Source organism: Microcebus murinus, chromosome 18, assembly GCF_040939455.1.
Source record: "Microcebus murinus isolate Inina chromosome 18, M.murinus_Inina_mat1.0, whole genome shotgun sequence".
NCBI classification, from domain to species: domain Eukaryota; kingdom Metazoa; phylum Chordata; class Mammalia; order Primates; family Cheirogaleidae; genus Microcebus; species Microcebus murinus.
The window spans coordinates 25,044,247-25,069,821 of NC_134121.1; the positions used below are offsets into that span (position 1 = coordinate 25,044,247).

Sequence of the window (25,575 nt, forward strand, 5' to 3'; positions counted from 1 at the left end):
GGTCATGAGTCCCCTGTCAGGGGGTTGGTGGCTTTTTATCATTATTGTCTTTCACCATGGTCTAAAGAAGAGCCTTTTGGGGCAGACAGTGTGGCTGCTGTTTCCAGAAGAGAGCCCCAGGTTAGCCCCATCTCATGTGGCTTCCCTGATGCTTGACTGTCCCACAAGTGGTGTGGAATGTTCACCCACAGGAGCTAAGACGCTCACGGGATGGGGCAGACTACACACCACTGCAGGCTTTAGGACTGGTTCTCCATAGGTGTTAGCTCCCCATGTCTGGCTAGACCACCATGCAAAGTCCACCCTGCTCTGCCTATCCCCATGCGGCAGTGGGGACGAGCCCCAGGGGGCTTCTGCTGCCACCCCCACGCCCCTGGCACTGCTCCCAGGGCTCAATCAGCAGCTCCATCTCCACACTTTGTGTTCATTAGATTTCCCCGAATAGTCTTGTCCTTTGCAACTTGGCAGCATCTGTACTTCTGTTCTTGGAATCTAATTAAAATCAGTGACTTAATAAAAACTATCCTGGAAAGTCACGAGAAAGGCAGTGGCATCTCTGTCATTCCTATAGGGCAGGGGGATGGAGATGAGGAGGAGATGAGTGGACTTGGTGTCCACAGGGGCTTTGTCTTGCAGTCATTCATTCTATGGATGTTTATTAAGCACCTATTATGTACCACCATTGAGGCTAGGCACTGAGAAGATAGTGACACACAAGAAAATAGGGCCACATACCTGCCCCCCAACCCATTTGCTGGTGAGGTCTGGCCCCATATGGACATGTTTGCCAGACTTGGCTTCTGTACATTGCCTGCATAGCTTTGGCTGCTTAGACATTGTGCCACTGCGCCCTCATCCCAGCCGGAGCAGCTTTACTGCCACGTGCTGCTTTCACCCCTGAGCTTGCTTTACCTTTTGAACTGAGCACCTTGAATCTTTAGGGCTGCCTTCTTCAGGGGCCCGGGCCTGGACCTGAAATTCTCCCCCTACTCAACCTTACCCTGAGTTCAACAGAAGTGGGTACTTGCTAAGGCCAACCATTGAATTCTTCTGAAATATAATTAGATAAAAAGCTTCTGGAATAACTCCATTGGCTTCCTCTGATGAGAAAACTGAGCGATAACTAAAGCCACCCTTCTCTGGAGAAATGAAGGGTGGATCGGGAGAAGAGCAAGTTTCCACTTCTAATTTAGAATGTTCTAGGAACCAGAACTGCGTAGCTGCTGCTTGCCTCTCTTTCTCATGCGGGTGCCTCTGTCGCCGTCTGTCTCCTCTGTCTTCCTGTATGTCTCTTTGTCTCTTGTCAAGCCTCCTGACTCTCTCAATACTCCCAGCAGCTGAAACACACCCTTCAGAGTTCTGGGCCTGCCTTGCTCGCAGCCCGTGAACTCCGTGCCCGTTTGCAGGGCTCTATTTTATTTTATTTCTCTCTCTCTCTCTTTTTAAATTTTGGTACTAGGTATGCTCATCGCTATGCAGGGCTCTATTTTAAGCAGCGTTGGTTCAGAGCTCAGTTTCAGCCCTCCGTGTGGGAGTGCCTTAGCAGGACGCCGGCAATCCGGATTTCAGATCCAGTGCAGTGGCTTAGCTCGGATCATTCCTCCAGGGGTGAATCTCCCTGCGTTTTGAATGATTAGTTTTAGACTTTTAGCCTGAGGACTTGGCGTTTCAGAGTATTAGGTCTCTATGTAGCTTAACTTATCTACATTCTTGTTGACCTTTAATCAATAAAAGATGGTCTTGGCTTAACCATGGGACAGATTCTGTTTTACAAGACTGCTTTCTGTATGGAGGCTCAGGGGTGGGATGATGCCTTTTTCACTTTAAACAGTCAAAAGCAGTCACTTTAATTTCTTTCGATGGGCATGTTCTTGGGAGTGCAGTGGGGGGGGAGGAAGAGATGCTAGAAAAACACAACTTTATATCCCCATCCTTCAGATCATAACAGATCCTTATTTTGATCCAACGTCCAATGTCAATGTTTTGGTATGTAAAATGGCATATGTGTGTGTGTGTGTGTGTATGTGTAGGTGGGAGGGTAGCAGAGGCCACCAAATGCCTTTCTCATGGAACCATAATGGGGTTTGACAATGTTTAGTGATTTCTCATGGAGATCTTAAATAAGAATGCAGTTGAGCCTAGGCAGGTTACATTGACGGGGACCCATTGTTAGCTCTTAGAGCACAATGACAGTGACAGTTAACATCTGTGAAGGACTTACTGAATGCTTTAGCTCACTTGAAATTCATAGGCTCCTCAGTGATTTGCATTAGTACCATCCACCTTCACAATTAGGTCACTCAACAGAGAACTGCAGAGGAGGGGTTTGAACTCAGGTCAGACTTGGCCTCAAAGCTCTGTAACCTCCACTCCATAGTGACTAGAGCTGTTGAAAGGATTCTTCTGATGGAATCTTTTTTTTTCCTTTGCGACAGAAATATTTCTTTTAAGGATGGGTCAGAGGCCTAAAAGCAAGTCTGTGTATCTCCTCGCCCAAGATCTTTCCACCTCGCTTGGTTGCCTGCAAAGCCCAAGACCCATCACTGCCTCTCGGAAAGGTGTGGAAAAAAATGTAATTCTCTTGGCTCAAAGGCCCTTCTGTCTTGGTGGCTATTGAATGGGGACACTTTTCAGTGAATTACAGTTTTCTTGAACTTTTTCCCCATGCTGATCCATTATGATTTTTTTTTATAAGACAAGTGTTTATGAAGCCCTTACACTATGTGTAAGGCGAATCCACATGTACTATCTCCTCATTCTCCTTACACCTTGATAGGAAGGGTGAAGTAGGAATCATTATGCCCATTTCACAGTTGAAGGAATGGAGGCAGGAATACACTATTTAATTTAATTTAATTTTTTAGTATATGGAGACTAAAAACACCCAAAGCAAAGTCTCCAGGTGAGTGGCCAGGAAGCACGGCTAGGGAATGATCGTATCACAAGGGTCACAGAGGTCATTGAATCAGATCATCTTATCTTACAGGCCAGGGGACTGCACAGGGATGAGAGAAATGAGATAGCCTGTCTAACTTCATCCAGAAAGTAGGGACAGAGAGGGAACCAGACCCACGCTGCTCTAGGCTGGGTGCCAGAATGCGTTGACCTGGGCGCTATGGACATTTCGGGGTGAATAATTCTTTGCTGTGGGAAGCTGTCCTGTGACGATCTCCCTGCAGGACACAGCTCCCTGACTTCTGCTCCCTGAGTGCCAGTAGCACTCTTGCTCCCCAGCTGTGATAACCACAGATGTCTCAGACGTGGCCAAGCATCCCTGGGGTGGGCGTGCAAAACCATCCCCAGCCCAAAACCATTGCTATATAAGCTACCCCCCTCAGGCCCCTGGAGCTCAGCTATTCCCTTGTAGTTTGGGAGGGACATTGCTTTGGGTGCTAAGTGGAGAACATCTTCCTCCCCACCGAAGCCCCTCGCACATTAGAACTCCGCTGGAGCCCCGGATCTCAGCTTGGAGAGAAGAGCTCTCAGAGAGGGTAGGGGATGTATCAGAGGGAAGACAGCACAAAAACCAGACCTTTGGAGAAATGCCCGCCGTTTTTTCCATTTCATGGGGGAAGACGTCGAAGTTCGGAGGATCGAACATGCCCTTAGAGCCGAGTACGATTTCTCTTCCACGTAGCGTAAGATGCCCCAGAGAGTACCCAGGCTCACTGTCCCTCGGCTCCAGGCTTATGAGCAATAATACCAGAGGGCTTCTTTTATGTGCTCCCTGTCAATTACAAGAGTAGAGTGTTAGTACACAGTTATGTTCTGGAAAGTTACATCTGGTCCCTGCTCTGGCTCTTACTTCCCATGGGTCCAGGAGCCATTCACTTTCCCTTTGGGCATCTTTGTCCTGACACTCACAAAATGAGGACGCAGGACCACAGCAGAAATGAGCCATCTTCCTGCTGTTCCACTCAGCCTTCCCACACCCCCAGCCCTGAGAATCAAACAGGGCAAATGAAAGTGTTTACAGGTCATATCGATTTTAATTAAAAAATGACAGTAATTTTATTGAGTCTTATGGAGGAAAAAATGTGTATTCTTAGAACTCAGATGAACCTGTTTAATTGACAAGAAGGATGTTAATAAAAATGACTTTCGGGCCACTGAAATGTTAATAACTGGACCTTTTTCAGAAGCAGCAACATAAAGGCGGGTTTCTAACCATTCATCCTAAAATTACATCATGAGCTCCATGGCAAAATGAGACGGGCCACAGGTTAGGCAGCACTGCGTGTGGTCTCAGTCATCTGTGAGATCTGATGTATACACACCTGTAGATCTTTTTTTGTGTGTTTTGTTTTTTTGCACGTGCAAGGAGAGCGCCCCCTGGTGGTAAAACCTCAAGCTCCACCCAAACGGAGCAGTGTCCTGTGGCTCTGGCAGAAAAACGTGGAAGGGTTTTGAAATAAGATCAAAGTTGACTTAGTAAGAGAGTAACTAGAGAATCACATTTTTGGAACCTTCCAAGAGGTGTTGATGCATCTTGGGGATTTTTGCCAAAGAACTTGGATTTTGGAGTCAGACATGGTTTCAAATCCCTGCTTAAGGCTGTATGTATGTGTTTGGGTACGTTACTTAGCTCTATGTTCGGCCCCGCTTTCTTTATCTGTGAAACTGAGATGATAATGAAACCCATACTCACCTCTCAGGTTTGTTTTAGGAGTGAAGGAAGGAAGTGGAGGTTGGGAGAACGATTGAAGATGAAGCTGGACAGAGAGGGCCTTGGCATGGAGTCTCCTGCCAAAGAGTTTGAACTTGACGTCATGATTAATGGGGAGGCAGTGGGGAGCCTTTAGGCAAAAGTGACACAGTAGGACTTGTGCATTGGAAAGACAACGGGCGACAATGCAATGCTAGTGGAGAGGGACCTGAGATCTTGGTGGTGGCAATGGAGCTGGGAGCTGGGAAATGCGTTTGGGAAGCAGAATTGTTGGAATGTGGTGTGTATTGAGATGTGAGGGGAGAGGGTGCAGCCAAACGTTGCAACGTGCATTTGCATAGCTGTTAAAATGCTTTCCCATAAACCTTCTTACTTGGTGCTTAATTTTATGAGCTAGATATTATCATTATCATTCTCATTTTATATGTAAGGAAACTAGTGGTCAGGGAGCTTAAGCCGCAATATGTACGGTTAGGAAGTGGTAAAATCAAAGAACATCAAACATGGGTTTTTGGTTTCCAATTTTGGCTCTATCTCTTAGATCACGCTGCCTTGCAAGAGTGAGATTCAGTCCAGGTCCAGGGTTGGATGTGTACCCCTCTCCCCAGGTTGTGCAATCTCCCTGGTTGCTAGGAGTCTCTGACAATTACAGTCCCCAGGTTGCTAGGCAACCCAAGTTGGGAAGAGTTTCAATTTGTTATTTCAGTTTATGATAGGTCTGGGGTTGTTAGAAGCCCCAGGTTATTCAGCTTTTCGATTGATTAAAAGCTTCTTGTTTCTGAAAAGGCCCAGGTTATTAGAGACATCAGTTTTTCGGCAGGGGTGGGGGTGGGGCAGGGGGTGGTGCCCAGGCTCTTAAGGATCTAAAATCTTGAAGTCATTAGGTTGTTAGCCCACCCTGGTTGCTAGGAATCTCAGGGTTTTAGAGGCCCTGGGTTTGTAGAGGACTTCAGCTTTTGAAGGTGTCAGTTTACTCAAAGCGTCACTTTTTAGCGCCCTACCCTTTCAAGAGTCCCAAAGTTGCTATGAGCACAGACTCAGGTTTTTAGGTCCCTCAAGCTGCCCAAAGCTATGGGTTAGCCAAGCAGTTTCCTTCAACCCACTCTGCCTCTATCTGGTCCCACAGAGTAAGTGAAGCGGATATTTTCTTCAGTGTTTCATCATAGCTGACTTTTCTCAGCTCCCGTACTGCGCTGTCCTAACTCATTCTACTCAGGGCTCTAAGCGCTTAGGTGCTGGCATGAAAGCCTTCAGAGCAGAAACTCGGTGATGATCTAAACCAACTGGATAATGAAGCACACTTGGGTTATGTTTCTCTTGTAATCACTCACCTTCTAGCCAGTCAAGTTTAACACATAAACTGCCACATGAGTTGTATTTAACTCACTGTAGTTTTGAGCCTGGGGCTTTGTGAATCACATGTAACTCACACATCTCTTCACCTTGGGAGCTGCATGAACTATTTTTCAGGTTGCATATAATCCATGCACAGAAAACAGCAAAAAATAACAAATTTTTCCATTAAATTAGGATTGTTTTATTTTCGAAGTTTTTTTTCTATTTGTGTAATAAAACACCATGCTCCGAGGAAAACTATTTTTTCTAGTGTGTCAGTCAATGTGTTAAATAATTTTAAATTAGACTTGTAAAATATTCTGGAGTTGACAACCCTTCGCTTCCAATTGTTTTATTATTGGAAGTGATTTGTCAGAACAGTAAAACTAGCCTCGGTGTGTGTGTTGTTCCTTTTTAAGAAATTTATTTTTAAATAATTATAGATTCATAGGGTGTTGTAAAAATAGCACAGGGAGAAATCCCTTGTACCCTTCACCCGGCTTCCCCCAATGGTTACATCTTATATAGTGATAGTATAATAATAATATACATAATATATATACATGGTAGTATACATATAATAGTATAATAGCAAAATCAGAACACTGACATCACTACAATGTGTCTATAGCTCTATGTCGTTTTATCACATGTGTAGATGTGTGGACCCACCACCCTAATCAAGAACTTTTTCATCACCACAAAGATCTCCCTTGGGCTGCCCCTTTATAATTTTGTTCATCTTTTTACTCCTCAACCTGTGTGTTTTAAAATGTATTTGCTTAGCCTCTCTTCAGCGCCTTCTGTGTGCCTCACCGTTAACGGGTCAAGGACATAGAGAGAGAAATGTGACATAGTCCTTGCTCTGGAAGAGCTCACGGTCAGGGCCACAGTCACTACATCACGAATTACAGTGCAATGTGGTAATTCCATGATACAGATAAACTCGAGGCGATTGGGGGGTTCTGGGGATAGAGACTGTTGGATTAACTCTTTCTGCAAAAGTTGTAACACTGGGCTGATTTTGAAGGATGAAATATAGTTATCTGGTTCCCAGTGGGGAAGGGGTTATTTAGGCAGGTAAGTCTGGAAAAGAGTCAGTAGTTCAGAATTGCCAGTAGTGGAGGGGGTGGCAGGCGTGGGGGTGGGGAGGGATGGGGGATTGGGGGTGGGAAGCGCTGGGAGGTGAGGCTGGGGGAGGGGGAGAGGACAGACCACGAGGACCATCTGGGCTGCTGACCAAGCGGGCTGACCCAATTCTGCAAGTGGTGGAGACCCATCAAAAGGTTAAAAATGGGGAATGGTACATTTAGCCTTGCTGTTTAGAAAACAGCCCCCTGATACAGAGAGACCAGCTAGGAAATGACTGCAGTGCCAGATAAGATACGATGAGGGCATCAACCCGAGTGGCGGGAACAGATGGAAGGACCATCTTTGAACTTGCAAGGAGATCAGGAGGGGAATGGAAAGTAGGAAAGAGAAGAACAAGCACTTTTCCCAAGTTTGATGTTTTCCCTTTTGCTTTAGGCTCTCTCAGTTGGCCTGAGAGAAAATCCCGAGGATCTAAGTACAAGGAGTTGAACGCAAGGAGAGTAATTCCCTGCTTATCCAGAGATCTTGCGATCCCAGCGAGGCCAACATGGCGCAAACCGGGATGAGGCTAAAACAAGCTCATGCTGTTCCTTCGCAACACCTGTTAGGTCCTTACTCAGCGGGTTTTTTTGACAATTGAGGTGCGTTTCTCAAAAGTATAGTTTTTTTTTTGTTTCCTCACCATCAAAATGACAATATTTAAAAGTAACATTTTATTGAGTGCTTGGTGCCAGGTACTGTGTGCAATGTTTTGCATGTTATTGTGTTAATCCTCCAACACCCCCTTGGGGCGGCAGTCTTTACAGGTGAGGATACGGAGGCTCGGCAAGGCTAAGTAACCCGCCAAGGTCACGGAGCTGGTAAATTTTTGTGAGATCAGGGGTCCAGCCCAAGGTTTGCTGCTCTCAACCTGCTGCCCCATAGCATAGAAGCCACAGATCACAAGAGGGGAGGGAGGAACATCAGCCTAGAGTGGGACCAGGTCCAGGAAGGGAACTGACGTGCATCAAGGGACCTGACAACTGGTACGTGATTTTCTACCGACTTCACATGAAGGGTATATCATGTGAAGGTTCTCCAAAGAAACAGAACCAACAGGTTGTACACCTATCTATCTATCTATGTGAAAGAAAGAGATTTTATGTGTGTGTGTGTAGAGAGAGAGAGAGATAAAGCGAGAGAGATAAAGAGAGATCTATTATAAAAAATTGGATCATGCAACTATGGAGGCAAATTCCAACATCTGCAAGGTGAGCCGGCGAGCTAGAGACCCAGGAGAGCCAATGGTGTGGTTCCAGTCTAAAGGCCACAGGCTCAAGACCCAGGAAAAGGCAACACTTTCGGTTCGAGTCTGCAGGCAGGAGAGAATGGCGATGTCTCCCTGGAGGGCAGCCAGGCGGGAGGAATTCTCTCTTACTTGAGGGAGGTTCAGCCACGTCCTCTGTTGAGTCTGCACCTGACCGATGAAGTCCACCCACACGAGGGAGGGCAATCGGCTTTACTCAGTCCGCTGATTTAAACGTTAATCTCATTCAAAAACGTGCTCACAGAAACACCCAGAATAGTGTTTGACCAAATATCCTATGGGCCAGTCAAGTGGACACAGGAAGTTAAGCATCCCATGGGGAAGACGGAATAATAAAGGAGATACAATGCTCAAAGAACACGGTGGTGCGGGACTATTTAGCGTAGGGTTAAGTGGCTTGACGCGAAGTGTGGAGCAGGCGAAGGTCTTGATCTAGGGGCTGTCGGCTCGCCCCGCTTGGAGCCAGAGCTGGATTCATTTTCTCACAGCCCCCAGTGACCCCGGCATTCTCTTGCACCCCCCTCAGCACTGTCCTGATTGAGTCCCCTGGGCTAAGGTTCTTCTGAGTCACTGAAGAGGTGTGATTTTTTCATTTCTTTACTCGCCCAACATTATTTATTTATTTTGAGGAAATATGAGAGTGCAAACATTTTGGCTGCATTTTATATCTTTGCCTCTCCCTAGCAAGGGTTGGAGGTATGCCCTTCCCCTCCACGATGCTCACCACATCCCTCAGGTATGGGTCTCCCCCCCCAACCCCCGAATCCCTGGTGAACAGCACCACCATTTGAGCACCATAGTGTCAATCAGTCCGTACCAATTTGATGGCGAGTACATGTGGAGCCCATTCTTCTGGTCTTGTGTCACCTCACTTCGGATAATGGGCTTAAGCTTAATCCAGGATAATATGAGCGGCCTTAGCTCGCTGTCATTTCTTAGAATTGAGTAATATTCCATTGTAAACATATACCAAATTTTAATAATCCACTCATGAATTGACGGGCACTTGGGTTGTTTCCATGTCCTTGCAGTAGTGAATTGTGCTGCCGTAAACATTCGGGTCTTTATAATAGAATGTCTTCTGCTCTTTTGGGTAGATGCCTAATAGTGCTATTGCTGGATTGAATGGTATTTCTATTTTTAGCTCTTTGAGGTGTCTCCAAATTCTTTTCCACAAAGGTTGCACTAATTTGCAGTCCCACCAGCAGTGTAAGAATGTTCCTATCTCTCCATATCCTCGTCAGCATTTGTTGTTTTGGGATTTTTTGATAGAGGCCAGTCTCACTGTCACCCAGCATTTTTAAATCCCTGTTTTTGACTGAGAAAATAGACATGAGAGACACTTCAGGCATCTGCTAGTCTGGTGGGAGGACAGAGAGGGAAGACACTTGTAGAGTGTGAGAGATGCTGAGATTATAAATTAGCACTGGATATTGTGCAAGAACATAGGGGACCCCTTATCAGCCTAAGGAGTCAGGAGAGGCAGTCAAGCTTCAGCAATGCTTTAAGCAGAAGCTAGCCAGGGAGTAGGGACAGAAAAAAATAGATTTGACATATATGATGCCATAAAAGCAAGAATGCAAAATGCTGCACATTAGGGAACTCTTGAGAAGTTTGGTTGGAGGTGGCACTTTGGAATCACCTGGGAGCATTACAAAAGTACTGATGCCTGGGTCCCACCCCCAGAGATTTTGATGGACTGGCCTGGGGTGGGGCCCTGGAGTCAGTAGTTTTTCTAAAGTGCTGCCAGGGCTGAGGACAAGAGGGTAATAGAGGCTGCTGCAGAACTTAAGCTTGGAGGAAGCAGTGGAGGATCTCTTTTAGGATATGATCAAGAATCTGAGCTTGCCGTGGGACATAGGAAAGACTCGTGCAGAGCTCAGTGGAGAAACAAGGACCTGCCGATCTGCACCTGGGGCCTCACCTGCCCCCCTAACTGTTCCTCTTGAGCTGCTGTTTCTTAGTCCCCATTTAAAAGGGAAAGTCAACTGGGAAATAACAAAACATACAATAAAATAAAAATAAGCTGAAAAATTACTCAATAAAAGAAGCCATAAAATAGTAAAAGCAGGCCGATGCAGTAAAACCCCCCAAACTCAAGCAGACAGAATCACCACCAGGGGCCAGGCAATAAAAACCGTAGCTAACAATGTACTGATCCGAGTGGTGAGCAGCTCCGTGCACAGAGACACCCGAGCTCCGCCACCACCCCAGGAGGGAGGGAGGGTTATCATTTCCATTCTACAGGAGGAAAACGAGGTTTGGGGAGATCAAGTACGGTGCTCAAGGTCACAGCGGGCGGGGCAGGGTGATGACTGCATTTTAATGATGAGGAAATGGAGGTGAACTTGACTTGCCGAGAGCAGACAGCCAGACAGGGGCAGAGTAAGACACTGAACTCAGGTTTTCTAACTCAAGTCTCGAGCTCTTTCCCCTGAAAAGAGGCTGAAGCCTGGCTGTACATCGGAGTCACCTGGTGAGCTTTTAACACAAACTGATGCCAGGCCGAGTGTGGTGGCTCATGCCTGTAATCCTAGTACTTTGAGAGGCTCAGGTGGGTGGAAGGATTGCTTGAGGCCAGGGGTTCAAGACCAGCCTGGGTAATATAGTGAGAGCCTGTCTCTAAAACAACAACAACAACAACAAAACCCCTCAAAATATTGGTGCCAAATAGACGTTTCTTCAAAGAAGATGTACAAATTGGCCAACAGGTATTTGCAAAAAGTGCTCAACATCACTAATTATCAGGGAAATTCAAAATCACAATGAATTACCAGGGAAATTCAAAATCACCTCACACCTATCAGGATGGCTACAATCAAGACAACAAAAGACAAGTGCCGGCGGTGAGGGTGTAGAGAGATTGGAACCCTTGTGCACTGTTGGTGTGAATGCAAAATGGCACAGCTGCTACAGAAAACAGCATGGAGGCTCCTCAAAGAAATTAAAAATAGAATTGCCATAGGATCCAGCAACACCCTTTGTGGGTATTTATCTGAAAGAGTTGAAATCATAATGTTGAGGAGATGTTGGTGCTCCCATGTTCACTGCAGCATTATTCCCAATAGCCAAGAGACAGAAACAACAGAAGTGCCCGTGCATACAGTAACGGATAAAGAAAATGTGGTATATACATGCAGTGGAATACTATTCAGCCCTAAAGAAGGAGGAAACTTTGACATATGCAACAACATGGATGAGCATTGGGACATTATGATAAGAGAAACAAACCAGTCACAGAAAGACAAAGGATTCTATTTAGAAGAGGTACCTAGAGTAGTCAAATTCATAGAGTCAAACAGTGGAATGATACAGGGCAGGGGTGAGGGGAGGAAGAAAGGGGGGTTACTAATCAATGGGCAGAAAGATTCAGTCCAGCGAGAGAAGCTCTAGAGATCTGCCGTGCAACATTGCACCTGTCACCAACAATACTATACTGCACGCTTAAAAATTTGTTGAGGAGGGAAGATCTCTTAAGTGTTCTTACCTCAACAAAAGTAAAAAGAAAGAAAGAAAAGAAAAAGAAGTCCTGATGCTGCGCCAGCCCTCAAATCTGACTTGGATGGTCTGGGCTGGGCCCAGGCAGGAGGGGCGAACATGGCGCAGCTCCACTTGCTGATGGCCGTGCTCTGCTCTTAGTCGTAATTGCCGTTATTTACGGAGAACCCCGTGTGTTAAGCACTTTGTGGCTGTTTCTTTGAGCCCTCCCGATATCGTCGTCCCCACTTGGGAGCTGAGGAAATGGAGAGGCCAGGCCACTGTCTCTGGGCCACCCAAAGGGTGTAGTCACTAGGGCCGGTGTCCAGCCCTGGCCAGCCTGAGCCCAGAGCTCGTGCTCTAGCTGCCGTGCCTCCAAGCAGGCTCCTGCACAGCACAGTCCAGTTCGTTCCGCTTCTCCGTCCTTTAAGCGTTAGAGTCAATAGCGTAACCTTTGTCCTGTCCACACTGGGGCAGTCATCATCCAGGCAGAGAGAGGGTTGGTGGCTCAGCATTGAGGAAGAAGAACTTTCTGGCAGTCAAAGGAGCTCAACGATGAGATGGGCTGCTGGGGGAGGCAGTTGGGCACCTGCCACCATCCCTGCACGACCATTAGAAGGACTCGTTGGGAAGGGGACAGTCGTCCCTCAAAGTAGTGTGTGTGTGCGCGTGTGTGTGCATGTGAGACTGCAAGAGGGTTGGGATGAGATCCTCCTAATTTGCCCCGGGGAACCTGAAATGGAGGGGCTCAGTCAAAGCTCGGCGGTAGAGTGTTGCTGGAAGGTGAGCTCACAGAGCTGGAGTTCTAGAAGGCCCTAGGTCGGTCTGGAGCCTGCTCCTCCCCATCATTCTCTTCATACTGGGTGTCTGGGGCCCTGGCAGTGTCGTGGGGGGCGTCCTGAGCGGAAGCAGGGTTTGGGGCCACGGCTGCTGCTGCCTTTGCCGCCACCACCGCAGCCCTGGTGGGGAGCACCCCTGATCAGTGAGCCCCCTCCCTGCCCTCCCTCCTGCACTGTCAACCAAGGCCCTGGGGTGGTCTGGCCAGAGAGGCGCATGGAAAGGCCAGGCGGTGGTCAGAGAGGAGGGGTGTCCTGGCCTGGGAGAACGATGAGCTGAGAGAGCGAGGGGGAGAGGGAGAGAGACCTTCTCTGATCTCGGAATCACCAGACCAGGCTCCTTGAACTCCTGCTGTGAAATACTCAGGTTAGAATTACTTTTAAGTCACTTTACTATAAAAAAAAAAAAAAAAATCAAAACCAGTCACTGTGCAGCAGTCCACTTGGTTTCTTCCTCTACAAATTAGGGCTATTAATCCCACTGCCCTGAATTGTTGAGAGGATTAGATGCGATTAAGTTAGAGCACCTCTAGAAAAGGCCTGGCACGGTGCCTGCGGATTTTAAGAACTCGACGAGGAGGTTGTTCCCCTCCCTCCGCCTCCCCTCGCGTTGATGAGAAGGGCTCCTGTCCTTGTCACGCCTTCTCAGGACTTCGGTTTAAGAAGCAGCCACTGCTCCTGGCTTGACTCTCAGGATAAGCAGACAGACAAGACCGGGCCTCTGTTCTTGGGGAGTTCACCTTGCAGTGGGAAGGACTGACTCCATTACAGACGAGAGTGACAGAGGAGGGTGGAAGATCGGGCACTGCGGGATTGTCGGGGGCAGTGGCCGGCCAGAGGGGTCTTGCTGGGGGCCCCACTTCTGATGCGGCCCTTGAAGCATGAGTGAGAGTTACCGAGTAGAGGAAAGGAGACAATGAATGTTCTAGATAGCAGAGTCATCGCGACGACTGGCAGCGTGGTGTTGCTGGGCCCCAAAGTGGGAGTGAGGGAGGGGTTGGCAGGGCTGTGTCAGGATGGGAGCAGTGATTAGGGCACCAGAGGCTGTCGCAGGGCCAGGCTTTTTGTTTAGAACGCCCGTTCCGATGCACGTGCATGGGATCGTTTGGAAGAGGGTGCAAGAAGACCGTAAGGGAAGCCGTGTTGGTGGCTGGAGCTTAGGAAAAGATGGTGCTCTGGGAGGGAAGGCAGAATCCGCGGGGCTCGGGGCTTGGTTGGCTGGGGGTGGGTGACGGCCCCGTGGAGGTGAAGAAGGAGGGGTGAGGGGTGGCCTCCGTGTTCCAGTTTGGGTGAATGGCCGGCCCGTAATGTTCTAAACCAAGAAAGGAGAGACACGGGGACAGCAGATTTTGGTGTGAACGTTGGTTATGTTTAGAGGTGCTCAGTTTGAGGTGGCTGTGGGACAGCAGGTGACAGTGCCCAGGATGCAGCTGCCTCTGAGGTCTCTGGGGACAATGCGATAGGAGGTCATCGGCCTGCAGGTGGTGGCAACAGCAGGCCTGCCCAGAGGGCTTCCCCATGTGGAAGAGGAGGGGGCTCAGGGTGGAAAGGCCTGGAACACACATCAGCATTCCCGGCCTGGGCAGAATTGGCTTCCACAAAGGAGGATGAGGAGAAATAGCCAGAGAGGGAGGAGGGGAGCCCCGTGGAGCCCAAGAGAAGCAAGTGTTTCAATAAGGGCGGCGGGCGACAGTGTGAATTCCTGTTGAGAGCTCCTAGGAACTGGCCGGGGTCTACTGGACGGAGCAGAGTGGTTTCCAGAGGGGGGTGGTGCTGGGGCAGCCGATTTCCCTGGGTTGGAAAACAAACGGGGCAGGGCGGAAGTGGCAGCTTTCCCCCAGGAGTGTGGATGAGAAGAGAGGGCGGGACGGGTGGGCACAGGTGGACCAGGGGCTCTCCATCAAGGGGCGGCGTTGTGGGACTGGAGACTCCAGCGTGTCCTGTGCGTGCAGAGGCCGGGGGAGCAGGCCGAGGAGAGGCCCCGCTGGTGCTGGGAGGGAGGGGACGACGAGGGGACAAGGTGTGGAGATGGGAAGGGGCAGGTCTGGACACAGGTGGAGGCCCCGCATCCTCACGCTGGGGGTGGAGACGGGGCTGCTGACGAGCTGGCCAGCGGGATGGGGCTAAGACAGAAAGGGAGACATTCCACCCGCGATCACCTTGCTTGCCTCAGTGCAGCAGGAGGTGAGGTCATCTTCTGGGGGCGAAGGGCTGGGACAGGGTGGGGGGCGAGGTGCTCGAGGACGATCAGGGGGGTTTTGAGCTCCCTCCGAGGGAGATGGAGAGAGAAAGCCGGCCCGAGACAAGCGTCAGTGCTAGTGCTAGTTGTAGTTCATGATGGAAATAACAGCTGACCTATTTTTAGTGCAAAGAGCTAAGTGCTCCCCACGCCTTCTCTCGTTTATTCTTGCAACAATTGTACGAGGCAGGTGTTATTAATGTCCTCGTTGTGTACGTGAAGAAATGAAGCTTAGAGAGCGTCCAAAGTCAGAGACGTAGCAAGGAGCAGAGGGGGCTTCAAACCCAAGTCTTGCTGCAAAGCCATGCCCTTTGCCCCCCTGTCAGACTCATGACATTCCAGGTCCCGTGGGGGTTGGAGACCAGGGACACCCTGTACAGGGTCATGTGACCTTTCATGTTCACCCTTCGCCTCTGTGAAGGGGGAGAGCAGGTATGGAGGGGCAGAGGTCATGAGAGACGTGGGGAGACACGTCACAGGCAGAGAGACACTAGAAGGTTGCAGGGGTGGAAAAATGATGACAAAATGCAGGGACGACAAAGACATGGGCGTGGGTGGCTGAGACGGCGTGGAGGTGGAGGAGCCCTGAGGCCAAGGCAACCAGGTGCGAATGTCCCCGTGGTACCGGGGACTGGCCCACAGCCGGTGATAGAGCCAACGACCAAACCAGACAGGACGGGTGGGCTTCCAGGGAGCAAAGGGGCATTTGCAGGGCTGTGGTCTAGAAGGGGTGGTCAGGGCTGCCTCGGGGCCTTGCGTGCAGAGAAGATCAGCTTCCACTGGGGAGGGCTACGGGGCCCCCCCCCGCTTTGCGGGGACCTTGCTTCAGTTAGGGTCAGGAGATGGAGGCTCAGTGCCAGAAGGGAGGCCTTGGCAGTCGGGCTGAGGGACGGGTCTACCCTGATGACAGCGCTCGGCCCATCCCCTCTGGGAACATCTGCTCATGGCCATTCCGTAGTGGGGCTCTGGATTCAGGTAACGTTGGCTCTAACCCAAACTTTGCCCCCGCTCAGTTGCAAAATCTTGGGCCTCAGGACTAAATAATGTCTAGCTTGTAGTATGGAGCTCAAAATAGGTTAGTTTTCTCCGTTTTTTCCCCTCCTCTGGGCCGGGGTGGTGAGAAGCAGGATGGGGAAGGAGAGAGGCTGGTCTCGGGGACCCCTCTCCGGGGCCTTGGGGGCGTGGAGCTCCGGGATGCCAGACAGGCACTGCTGCAGCTGGTCTTCTGCCCACCACCTCGTCCTGCTCCCAGGGGTGTGCTCAGGGCCGTCCCTTCTTCTCCCCAGGAGTAGCCGTCTGTGAGTGGACCCCCCCGGGCTGGTGAGCCGCCTGCCACCCCAAAGCTCGGCTCGGAGCCAGAGTGGCAGGGGCTCTGCGTGCACCGCCCGCATGGAAGCCAGGAGCGGGGCTCCCGGGAGGCGGCCGTGCCTGCCTGCCATCGCGCTGCTGGCCCTCGCCCTTCTGCTCAGCTGCCTGCTCCCCTCCAGCGAAGCCAAGGTCTTCAGCCGCTGCGAGCTGGCCAGAGAGCTACAGGACTACGGTCTGGACGGCTACCGGGGGTACAGCCTGGCCGAATGTGAGCACTCCTGTCCCTCCTCCCCATGCCCACCCTCCTTTCGTCTTCATGCACGGGGCGTGGCTTTTCTTCCCCTTAGCTCATCTGTAACATGGGGTTATCTGGGCCCAGCACTGAGCCACGCACAAAGGGCGCCAAGCGGCCAGGCTGGAGTCACCCCTTTGTCCTCCCCCCGAACAGCTTAGTACCCTAGACTCACTCGTGGTCACGAGGATCAGACACTCCTACTGAAATTTAGAAAAGGCAAACTGAAAAAAATCAGTAGTACCAAACTTTTCAAGCTGGTGGCAGCTTCTCATAGCTGTCAGTGAAGTACAGGCACCTCTGGACTCATTTTCTCTCTAGTCCCGCCCCCTGCACAGGCCCCACCTGTGTCTTCCTGACCTTGCCTCTTGTAAACTCGCTCAACACACTCGCTGGGCCCTGCTATGTGCTGAGCAATGCGGAAGCGGGGAGGCCGCCAGCCCGGGTCAGGGGCCGCAGGCCCAGGCCTAGCCCTGCTGCTCGGTAGCCGTGTGTGACCCTGGGCAAGTCACTGTGCCCCTCGGAGCCTCCTCCAGTGGGGCCGCCTGCCCGGGTCACCCCGGCGCAGGTGAGGCTGGTGGAGCCGACTCGTGAGACCCCCGTCGAGTGCTGGGTCCTGACCCGGCCTGTGCTCTGCCCGCCAGGGGTCTGCCTCGCTTATTTCACCAGCGGCTTCAACACGGCCGCGGTGGACCACGAGGCCGACGGAAGCACCAACAACGGCATCTTCCAGATCAACAGCCGGAAGTGGTGCAAAAACCTCACCCCGCAGGCCATCAACCGGTGCCGGATGTACTGCTCTGGTAGCCGGGCGGGCCCGGGGCTGGCTGGGCTTGGGCCCCTGCACCAGCCTTTGCTTCTTCCCCAGTTTAGTTGGCCCCCACTTTTATCTCTGAGTGGGGGTCCCCCAACAACGAGGAGAGGGAGACGGCGGGGTGGGGGTGATGAGGGTGGGTCCTCCATGGACTCGATTTGGGGTCCCAGATGGGAGACTGGCCTTAGCCCTGTAGGAATGGAGGGGGACGGGGTCTGATGGAGGGGGAGAGGGCTAGGGGGATGGCGCCTGTGCTTCTGGAGTGGTGGGGATGGGATTGGATTTAGGGTCCAGGAGGGTGTGGGTGCGTGAGACCAAGACCCTCTAGATACCCGGGTCTGCTCCCTGTCCCCTCATTGTGTGTTTCCCTGGCCTCCCACCCAGATTTGTTGAGTTCTGACCTCAAGGACACTGTTATCTGTGCCATGAAGATAGTCCAAGAGCCTCTGGGTATGGGCTCCTGGTAAGTGACTTGGGCTGGAGCCCAGGTGGTGTGGCCAGGCCTGGTCTCCCTCCTGCTCTCTGAGCAGTGACCGGCGACCGCAGCTGATGTGGTCTCTCCTCTTCACTGCTATCCTCCCCAGGGAGGCCTGGAGGCATCACTGCCAGGGCAAGGACCTTGCGGACTGGGTGGATGGCTGTGACCTCTAGGATCCTCTCTGCATGGACCGGACCGGACCCAGCAGGCTGGGAAATGCGGTTTGGTTTTCGACCCAGGTGTGGGAAGACGAGTCAAGTAATAAAGTATAGTTTAACGTTAACGTGGGTCTCTGCTCTCCGTGTGTTTGCAGGTGCCTGTCGGAGCACAAGCGCCTCAGTGCTTCCTCACCTCACCTGTCCACCTGGGCTGGGCTTCAGGTGAACTCTAAAAAGCTGACCACAAAAAGTCTTGCTTCCATTCCTCGTGTTCTGGGGCTGGGGGTGGGGTGGGGGTGGGTAGGGGGAAATCACTGCCGTTTTTGCCCACACCTGGCAGAGTTTCAGTCTAGGGTTGCCAGATTTGGCAAAACAAATAAATAAAACGCAAACAACAGAAACAAGATGCCCTAGTTAAATTAGACTTTTGAATATATAATAAGCAATTTTAAGTGTAAGTATTTCCAAATTATAGCATGGGACATTCTTGTATTAAAAATCATCTGTGGTATATCTGAAATTCAGATTTAACCGGGTGTCTATATTTTACTTAGCAAACGTAGCTGAGTCTGGTGTTGTGTACCCTGGCTTGTTGAGGAGGGTCCTTGGGACCCTTATTCTCTGCAGCTCTGGCTGCAGATGGTGGCCACGGTGCCTTGGCCGTCCCGCTGGTGGCTGCTGACCGCATACTCCTGCCACCCTGGGGTGGTGCACAGGGAGGAACGCCAAGGACTTCCGCTTCACCTCTCGCCTGCTCTCCAGTGCCCTCTCGCGGCAGGAAATCCAAGTGTGGCTGATGGAGATGGTGGGGCCACTCCCTGGGTTAGGAAGTCACCGCACACTGCTCATTACTGCTAGGAGGCTGGGGGCTGGGGGCTGGGGTAGGAGGTGTCAGTACTTTCAGGTAGCAATCTGCAGGACCAGTACAGTTCTCTGCCTTCCTGGAAGGAGGGTGCCCAAAGGAGGAAGGAAGATGGGCGGAGTCTCAGGACCACAGTGGATGGGGTGCCAAAAGCAGCCGCCAAGGTGACAGGGTGACGTGTGAGAGGGCTGAGCCCTGCATTCGGTTTGTAGATTCAAAGAATGTTGCAAGTACTGAACTTTTGTTGGTTGAGACATGGCTGGTGACTCCTAGGGAGGGGGCAACAATGTCGGGGCCCCCTGCCCCTCTTGCTAACTGTCGTCTCTGAATACCACTGGGTCAGCAGGCGCCAGGCGGGCGCCGGGCGTGCACCACTGGTGACGCAGGCCGGTCTCCTTCCACTGTGGGTCTGGTCAAGGTGATGACAAGACTCGAGAGCCGCTCATATGAATGGCCGGTGGGGAAGGCCGCTGCTGGGGGCGGGGCTTCCCTGACTAAGGCTCCATTCACTCAGAGCTGGGGGAAGCTGCTCTCTCTTAAATGCTAAAGCAAGCACTGCGAGCCCACCCTGTGCCAGGCAGTATCTCATCTGACCCTGGAACAGGGTCTCAACTGGTCCCTACAGTATGCTGGGACTGTAGGGACCATGGCGATCGCCATTCTGCAGACACGGAAGCAGGCTCGGGTCGCAGGACTGCAGGTGCGCCCTCACTGCGCTTTGCTGAGGGGCTGTTGTTATGGCCACCGGCCAGAGACCCTCCTATCCCATCCGTTCTTGGATGAGTCGTGGCTCTACTTCAACTCCAGACTCCTGCCGTCCTTGTCGCCCGAGTTCCATTCAGCTCTTGGGTGGATGCCCGGAGCAGGGGGAGACGGAGGAGAATGAGGGGACAGCGCCCTGACCACACCCTCCCGTGGGGCGGCTAGAGCGTGCGCAGGCACACCTGGAAGTGCAGCCGGAGGGGCTGCAGGCCCCGCTCCTGGGTGCAGTGTCAGGTGCTTAGAGTACCCAGGCCACGTCCTGCTGTCTCCCTGCCTCCATCACCGTCTCACCCCACTTCCCGTTTGCCGTGAGCCCTGCCTGTTTTACCTTCTGACTGTCTCGGGAGACTGCCCCTCCTTTCCTACTTGAATACAGCTGCTTTGATTCAAACCCTCATGCCTCTTCCCTGGGACAATGGCAGTGGTTTCCTAAGAGTGTCCTTGCCTCTAACCTTGGTCCTCACCATGCCACCAAGCCGCCTCCTCCCTCAGGGTGAGCTTTCTGTCTCGTGTCTGCCCCGCATCCTGGTTCCAGTGGCTTTTCTCACCTTTGAGTTCAAGTTCCTTGGCTTGGTATACAGGATCCTTCATGACCAAGGCTCAGCTGACCACTACAGATTCATCTCTCAATGATTCGGAAACTTTGGCTGAGCTGGTTTCTGCTTCTGGCAGTCAGTTCCCAGAGAGTAGCATGCTGCTTTAGACCTTTTCGCAATCACCTAATGTTCTCCCTCTCACTCATCACACTCCAGTTAATAAACTTTGTCCTTTGGGTGCAACAAATGGTTTGTACCACAGGGCCTTTGCACGTGCTATCTAGTCTTCCTTGATGCCATTTCCTCAGATCTTTGAGTGGCTATTCCTTTCTCTTCAGTCAGGCCTTGTCTCAGGTAGTTACTCTGCCAAATTGCCTGCTTGGTAACGTCTACCTAGCGCTCAAGGCTTCAGGCAATACCCGCTCCAGCTCAGGCAGCCAGACAGGCCCAGGTGTCTTGGGCACCTTTGTAGCTCTTGCTGCTCAGGTGTTTGTGTACCTGTCTGTTGCCCAACTAGACTCTCTGTCTTTTTGATATATGAATTCCCAGTGCCTAGCACAGTGCCTGGCACTTAGAAGATGCTCATGGAGTGATGGATTTGCGGCGGAGACCCAAGCCTGGTGGTGGGATGTCTTCTTCCAGCTCTTTCTTGACCCGTCCTACCGCTAAGCCTGGTTGAGCTGGGTGTGCTTCAGTGTCCACCAATCACTTTGTACTGAGCCTATTTTAGCTTGGCCATAACTCCATTTGAAAAGAAGCCACAAAAGTCCGAATGACACTAAAGACAAATGGCCCATCATGGTGATAATTTAGCCAAATGAGCCCCTTCCTTCAGAGGCATGGTGCAGAGAGAGCTTCAAGGAAATAAGACACCCAAATTCCCGTCCCAAAGCATCACTCACAGCTGGGGGTGGGCAGTTTTTAACCTCTCCCCCCCACCACTGTAGCCCTGCTCAGAGACAAATGAGGTGTCACCAGGAGGGTGTGTTCAGAGGCTTAGTGGCAGCCAGAGGACATTGTGCATACACTTTCCAGGTGCAGGGGACCCAGTGGCCACGTTCTTTAAGAACCAGGCCGTGGGGATGTCTGCAAAGTAGGTGCTCCGGTCGCCTTTTGTGTACACAGGTCTCCTCAGCCCTCAAACCATTCACATGCATAAGACAATTTCATGAGACCATATTTCCAAGCCCTCCCGTTCCTATTCATTCCTGCCTGCTCACTCACGTTGCCATCTGTGAGAACACGCTAGCACACGGGTTGCGGGTGGCAGGTACCAAAGGTCCATAAAACTGATGGGAGGAAAAAAACCTTGAAATCGATCAAATCCTATCTTTTCTTTTCCTTGATGTAAATTGAAAAATGATAGTCCTTGTGTCATTTTGGGAGAAGAAATGTTGGTAGCTCTTTGTGGTACTGGCGTGTTCTTTTGCAGGATCGTTTAGCACTTTCTAGATAGGGTGACTCTGCCTAACACTGGTGGGTGCCTTGGAGGCTCGCAAATGGGCCCCCGGAGTCCATAACCCTAACCCTAAAATTGCATGTAAAATGTTATGCATATCTATGTGACCATGTGCATTTTTTTTTCTGAGGACAGAGTTCACAGCTTTCACCTTATTTTTAAGAGAGCCAGAGATCCAAACAAGATTAAAAGTCAGTGTTTTACAGGAGGCCAGCCCTGACAGCCCCGAGCCGCTCTGCACAGCCACAGGGCCACGGGGGACAGGCTCTCTGGCACAGCTGGGGAGGGGGCGGGGGAAGGAAGGAGGGGGATCACTGGATGAGCGCAGAGCACAGGTCCACCAGTCATCGGACTAGTGTGGGTTGACCGTCTGTCACTCGCCCTCAAAGGGTTTGTAATCTGAGCAGGGAACACTGACAAGTACAGGTGACTACAAAAGATGCATCTGAGCTTTCCAGTGGAGGGGAACGAGAGAGCAGCACGTGCCACGCCCGGGGGATGGGAGAAGGGCAGTGCAGGGGACTGTTCATAGGTTCAGGGGACGCAAGCAAAGCAGTGAGGGGGAAATGTCCTAAACGGCCACCGAGAGGTACGCAGGTGCCAAGGATGAAGGTCCTGGTCCCCATGCTGAGAACAGTGCCACGGCTAACGTCCTTCAAGCTCTTCCTTGCTCCCCAAGAGTTTATGGAGACGTCTCCCAAGCCAAGGGTGGACTCACTGAGCTAACGCCTCTCCCCCCGCTCTTCTGAGACTCCCAGCCTCTCAGCACAGCCTCAAATTCCTCGCCCTCTCTGAGCACCCGGTTTCTTTGTCGGGATCGTGAGATTCCTGGGGACCTCATGGAGGCCCTCAGCTCTGTGCAGAATTCGATTCTCAAAATGGAGCTGGACTCTCTGAGCTTGTGGAGGAAGAGGTTTTCCTTGGGCCTCTGGGCTCAGGTGTGTTGAGCTGAGCTTTACCTGCGGGAACATGTGACCCTCCAGGATCAGCCCTGCGGGCGGGTCCTGCCTCCAACCTCCTCCTTCCAGGCTCGCCAACAGCCTCCCTCCGGAGACCCTCTGCGGACTCCGGTCTCCCCGCGATCAGCGCTTACGGCCCTGCAAACTCCCCACAAGGCGTGTTCATGGTTAAACCTCCCATAAAATTAGCTTCAAGCTGGAAAGAGGAAAATAAAATAACTCCGGCCTCTCTCTGCCAAGAAAAACAAAGCGACAGTGCGCAGGCAGCCGGCTCCGTGCCCTGGCACGGAAAGGCTCCATCCTTGTGCTCTCCGCGACGGCGGCACACCTCGCCAAGCCTGTTTCTGGGGTCCTGTGCCATCAATTCATTATTATTCTTTTTTTATTTACATTTATTTATTTTTTGAGACAGAGTCTCCCTTTGTTGCCCAGGCTAGAGTGCCATGGCGTCAGCCTAGCTCACAGCAACCTCAAACTCCTGGGCTCAAGCAATCCTCCTGCCTCAGCCTCCCAAGTAGCTGGGACTACAGGCATGCACCACCATGCCCGGCTAATTTTTTCTGTATATATTAGTTGGCCAATTAATTTCTTTCTATTTATAGTAGAGACGGGGTCTTGCTCTTGCTCAGGCTGGTTTTGAACTCCTGACCTCGAGCGATCCGCCCGCCTCGGCCTCCCAGAGTGCTAGGATTACAGGCGTGAGCCACCGCATCAATTCATTATTAAAAATCAATTGATTCATCTGACGCTCTGAGGTCCCTGGAAATTCAACCTTGTGCTTTGGCCGTGTGCCTGTTCCAAACTTCGTGGCCTTCGTGTCATCGTTTGGGACAATCCTGATAACGTGACACATCCCTGAGCCACCTCTGTCCCTCCAAGTCCCTGCTAAGGAAGTGACTGCACATGCAGCTGCTTGTTTGAGGTGACGATAATAAAAAACGCCCCATCACTCCTTGGAATTTGGACTGTGTCTTTTGTTAACACCCAATTAATAATCAGTAGCTGACTATTGATTTTCTCTCTTGGATTTTCTATTTTTTTTTTCTTTAAATAGGTGATGAATATAGACCTGGTCTGAGCTGAACAAGACCCGAATCCCCAAATCAGTGGGCGCACACGCCTGAGTGAGCCCAGAAGCAGTCCAAACATGTTCAAAAATTCTTTGCGCCATCACAAATTGATCTAAAAAAAAATTTTTTTTTCCTGAGAAGGAAGCCAGAAATCCAATGAAGCAGTTCAAACTGCAACTTATGCTATAGATTTTTAAAAAATTTATGAAGTTGCTAAATTGGAGCAAGGCGGAAGCCTCAAAGGGCCTCCCAACTAACCAAGTAGACAGTTAATTTGGTTCCTGTTCTTGATAGGAAGAGTTCGAGGCCACCCTCGGATCCCTGCTGTCCTGCACCCGACAGTCTCAGTCCCAGCAAGACATTTGCCAGCCTGATGCAGCCGGGAGTGGGTTTGTCTCAGGAGAGGGGCTTCCATGCCCTGGCGGCAGAGTCTGGAAAAACGATCACTTTCAGTCCTTCTTGCTTTAAGGGAGCCACCTTGGTGGGTCTACAGTGGAACCGTGAGCCTGGGAGCTCAGAGGTATAACCTTGGCCCTGCCGCTAACTGACCGTGTGAGCCCCAGCCTGTCTCTCCTCTCCTCTCGTGGCTTTGCTCACTTGGATAATGACAGCATCAGGCTGTCTGGTGCAAGAGCTCACGAAGGCAGAATACCGGCCCCCAAAGACGTCCCCATCCTCTTCCCTGGGGATGTGACCTCACATGGTAAAAGAGACCTTGAAGATGAGATCGAGCTATTAATAATAACAACCTTGAGAGGGAGAGATTATCCGGGATTATGCGGTGGGTCCAATGTCATCACAAGGGTCCCTTACACATGGAAGAGGGCAGTGGGAGAGGACTCAGGGCCAGAGGGAGACTCGGCTACAGAAGAAGGGCAGTGCTGTGATGTGACAAGGACCCGAGCCTTCACGGCTGGCTTTGGAGATAGAGGATGCGGCCACAAGCCAAGGCGTGCGGGCAAACTCTAGATGCTGGAAAATGCAAGGACATGGATTCTCCTATAAAGGAAGAAACACAGCCTTGCTGACACTTAGATTTTAGCCCAACGAGACCCGTGTAAGACTTTCAGCCTTCAGAACGGAAACAGCATACATTTGTGTTGCTTTAAGCCACTAAGGTGGTGACCATTTGCTGTGGCAGTGATAGAACATAAAACAGGGCCGTTTCCAGCAACTTCGCCCTCTGCTTCTAGGAATTAAAACCCTGTCAACTGTGCTGACAGCTTGGGCAGCCCCAGCTCAGGGAAAGCTTGGGAGGGGGCGGCACAGGGGTGCACTGTCCCTGCTGCCTTCTGGAGTCCCCGCCTGTGTGTGAGTTCTGGGGGACTAGGCCCACCTGCCGGGGAGGCAGTGCTGTCTCAGCGCTTCGAGTATGGAGGGGCCTCAGGGGACCGTCTGGCCCTGCATCTTCCCCGTGCACGGGAGGGTAGCAGCTTCATCCTGAAACTGGGGGATCTGAGCCCAGAGAGGGGCAGGGTCTCAGCCACTGTCATCCAGCTACTGAGAGGAGAAGGTCGTGGGGCCAGGGCTCCCAACTCCTGGTGCAAGACTCTCTTTGATTTGTCACGTTGGAGAAATAACTTTTCCTTGTGTTAGCGGGTTGTGAAGAGAGACAGACAGACAGACAGACAGACAGACAGACAGGTAGAGGGGGCTGGATGGCAGAGCAGGGACCAGACCCCGAATCCCTGGTCCAGCCAGTGCTTTCCATGTGTCTGTGCATGGGGTGGGGGGAGGGCACAGCCACATCAGGCCTTGGGGGAGACTCTGAGAGGGGGAGCGGTAGGGAGGTCACAGGCTAGGCTGGAGGAGGTGTCGTGGAGATAGCACAACGGTGCCACAGGGAAAGGACTCTGCCTGAGCGAGAAGCTCTCTCTGCACGTGGTGGCTTCAAAGGGCACACCCTGCCTCTTCTCCTCTATGGGA

General features: G+C 51.4%; 1 protein-coding gene across 1 annotated transcript; it reads left to right on the forward strand.

The window, feature by feature from the left end:
- Positions 1 to 12,716: 12,716 nt before the first annotated feature.
- SPACA3 (sperm acrosome associated 3) lies at positions 12,717 to 18,126 on the forward strand. The gene is made up of 5 exons (XM_012791593.3): positions 12,717 to 13,079; positions 16,238 to 16,527; positions 17,196 to 17,354; positions 17,750 to 17,828; positions 17,950 to 18,126. Exons 2-5 carry the CDS (start codon positions 16,341 to 16,343, stop codon positions 18,014 to 18,016), a joined length of 492 nt encoding a protein of 163 aa, XP_012647047.2. The 5' UTR covers positions 12,717 to 13,079; positions 16,238 to 16,340; the 3' UTR covers positions 18,017 to 18,126.
- Positions 18,127 to 25,575: the final 7,449 nt, after the last annotated feature.

Bases quoted from the DNA above. Each gene is read 5' to 3' on its own strand.
- SPACA3 (XM_012791593.3), top strand. From the start codon at position 16,341: ATGGAAGCCAGGAGCGGGGCTCCCGGGAGGCGGCCGTGCCTGCCTGCC. The intron at 16,528-17,195 runs GTGAGCACTCCT...TCTGCCCGCCAG, and splicing joins GGGGTACAGCCTGGCCGAAT to GGGTCTGCCTCGCTTATTTC. The intron at 17,829-17,949 runs GTAAGTGACTTG...TATCCTCCCCAG, and splicing joins CCTCTGGGTATGGGCTCCTG to GGAGGCCTGGAGGCATCACT.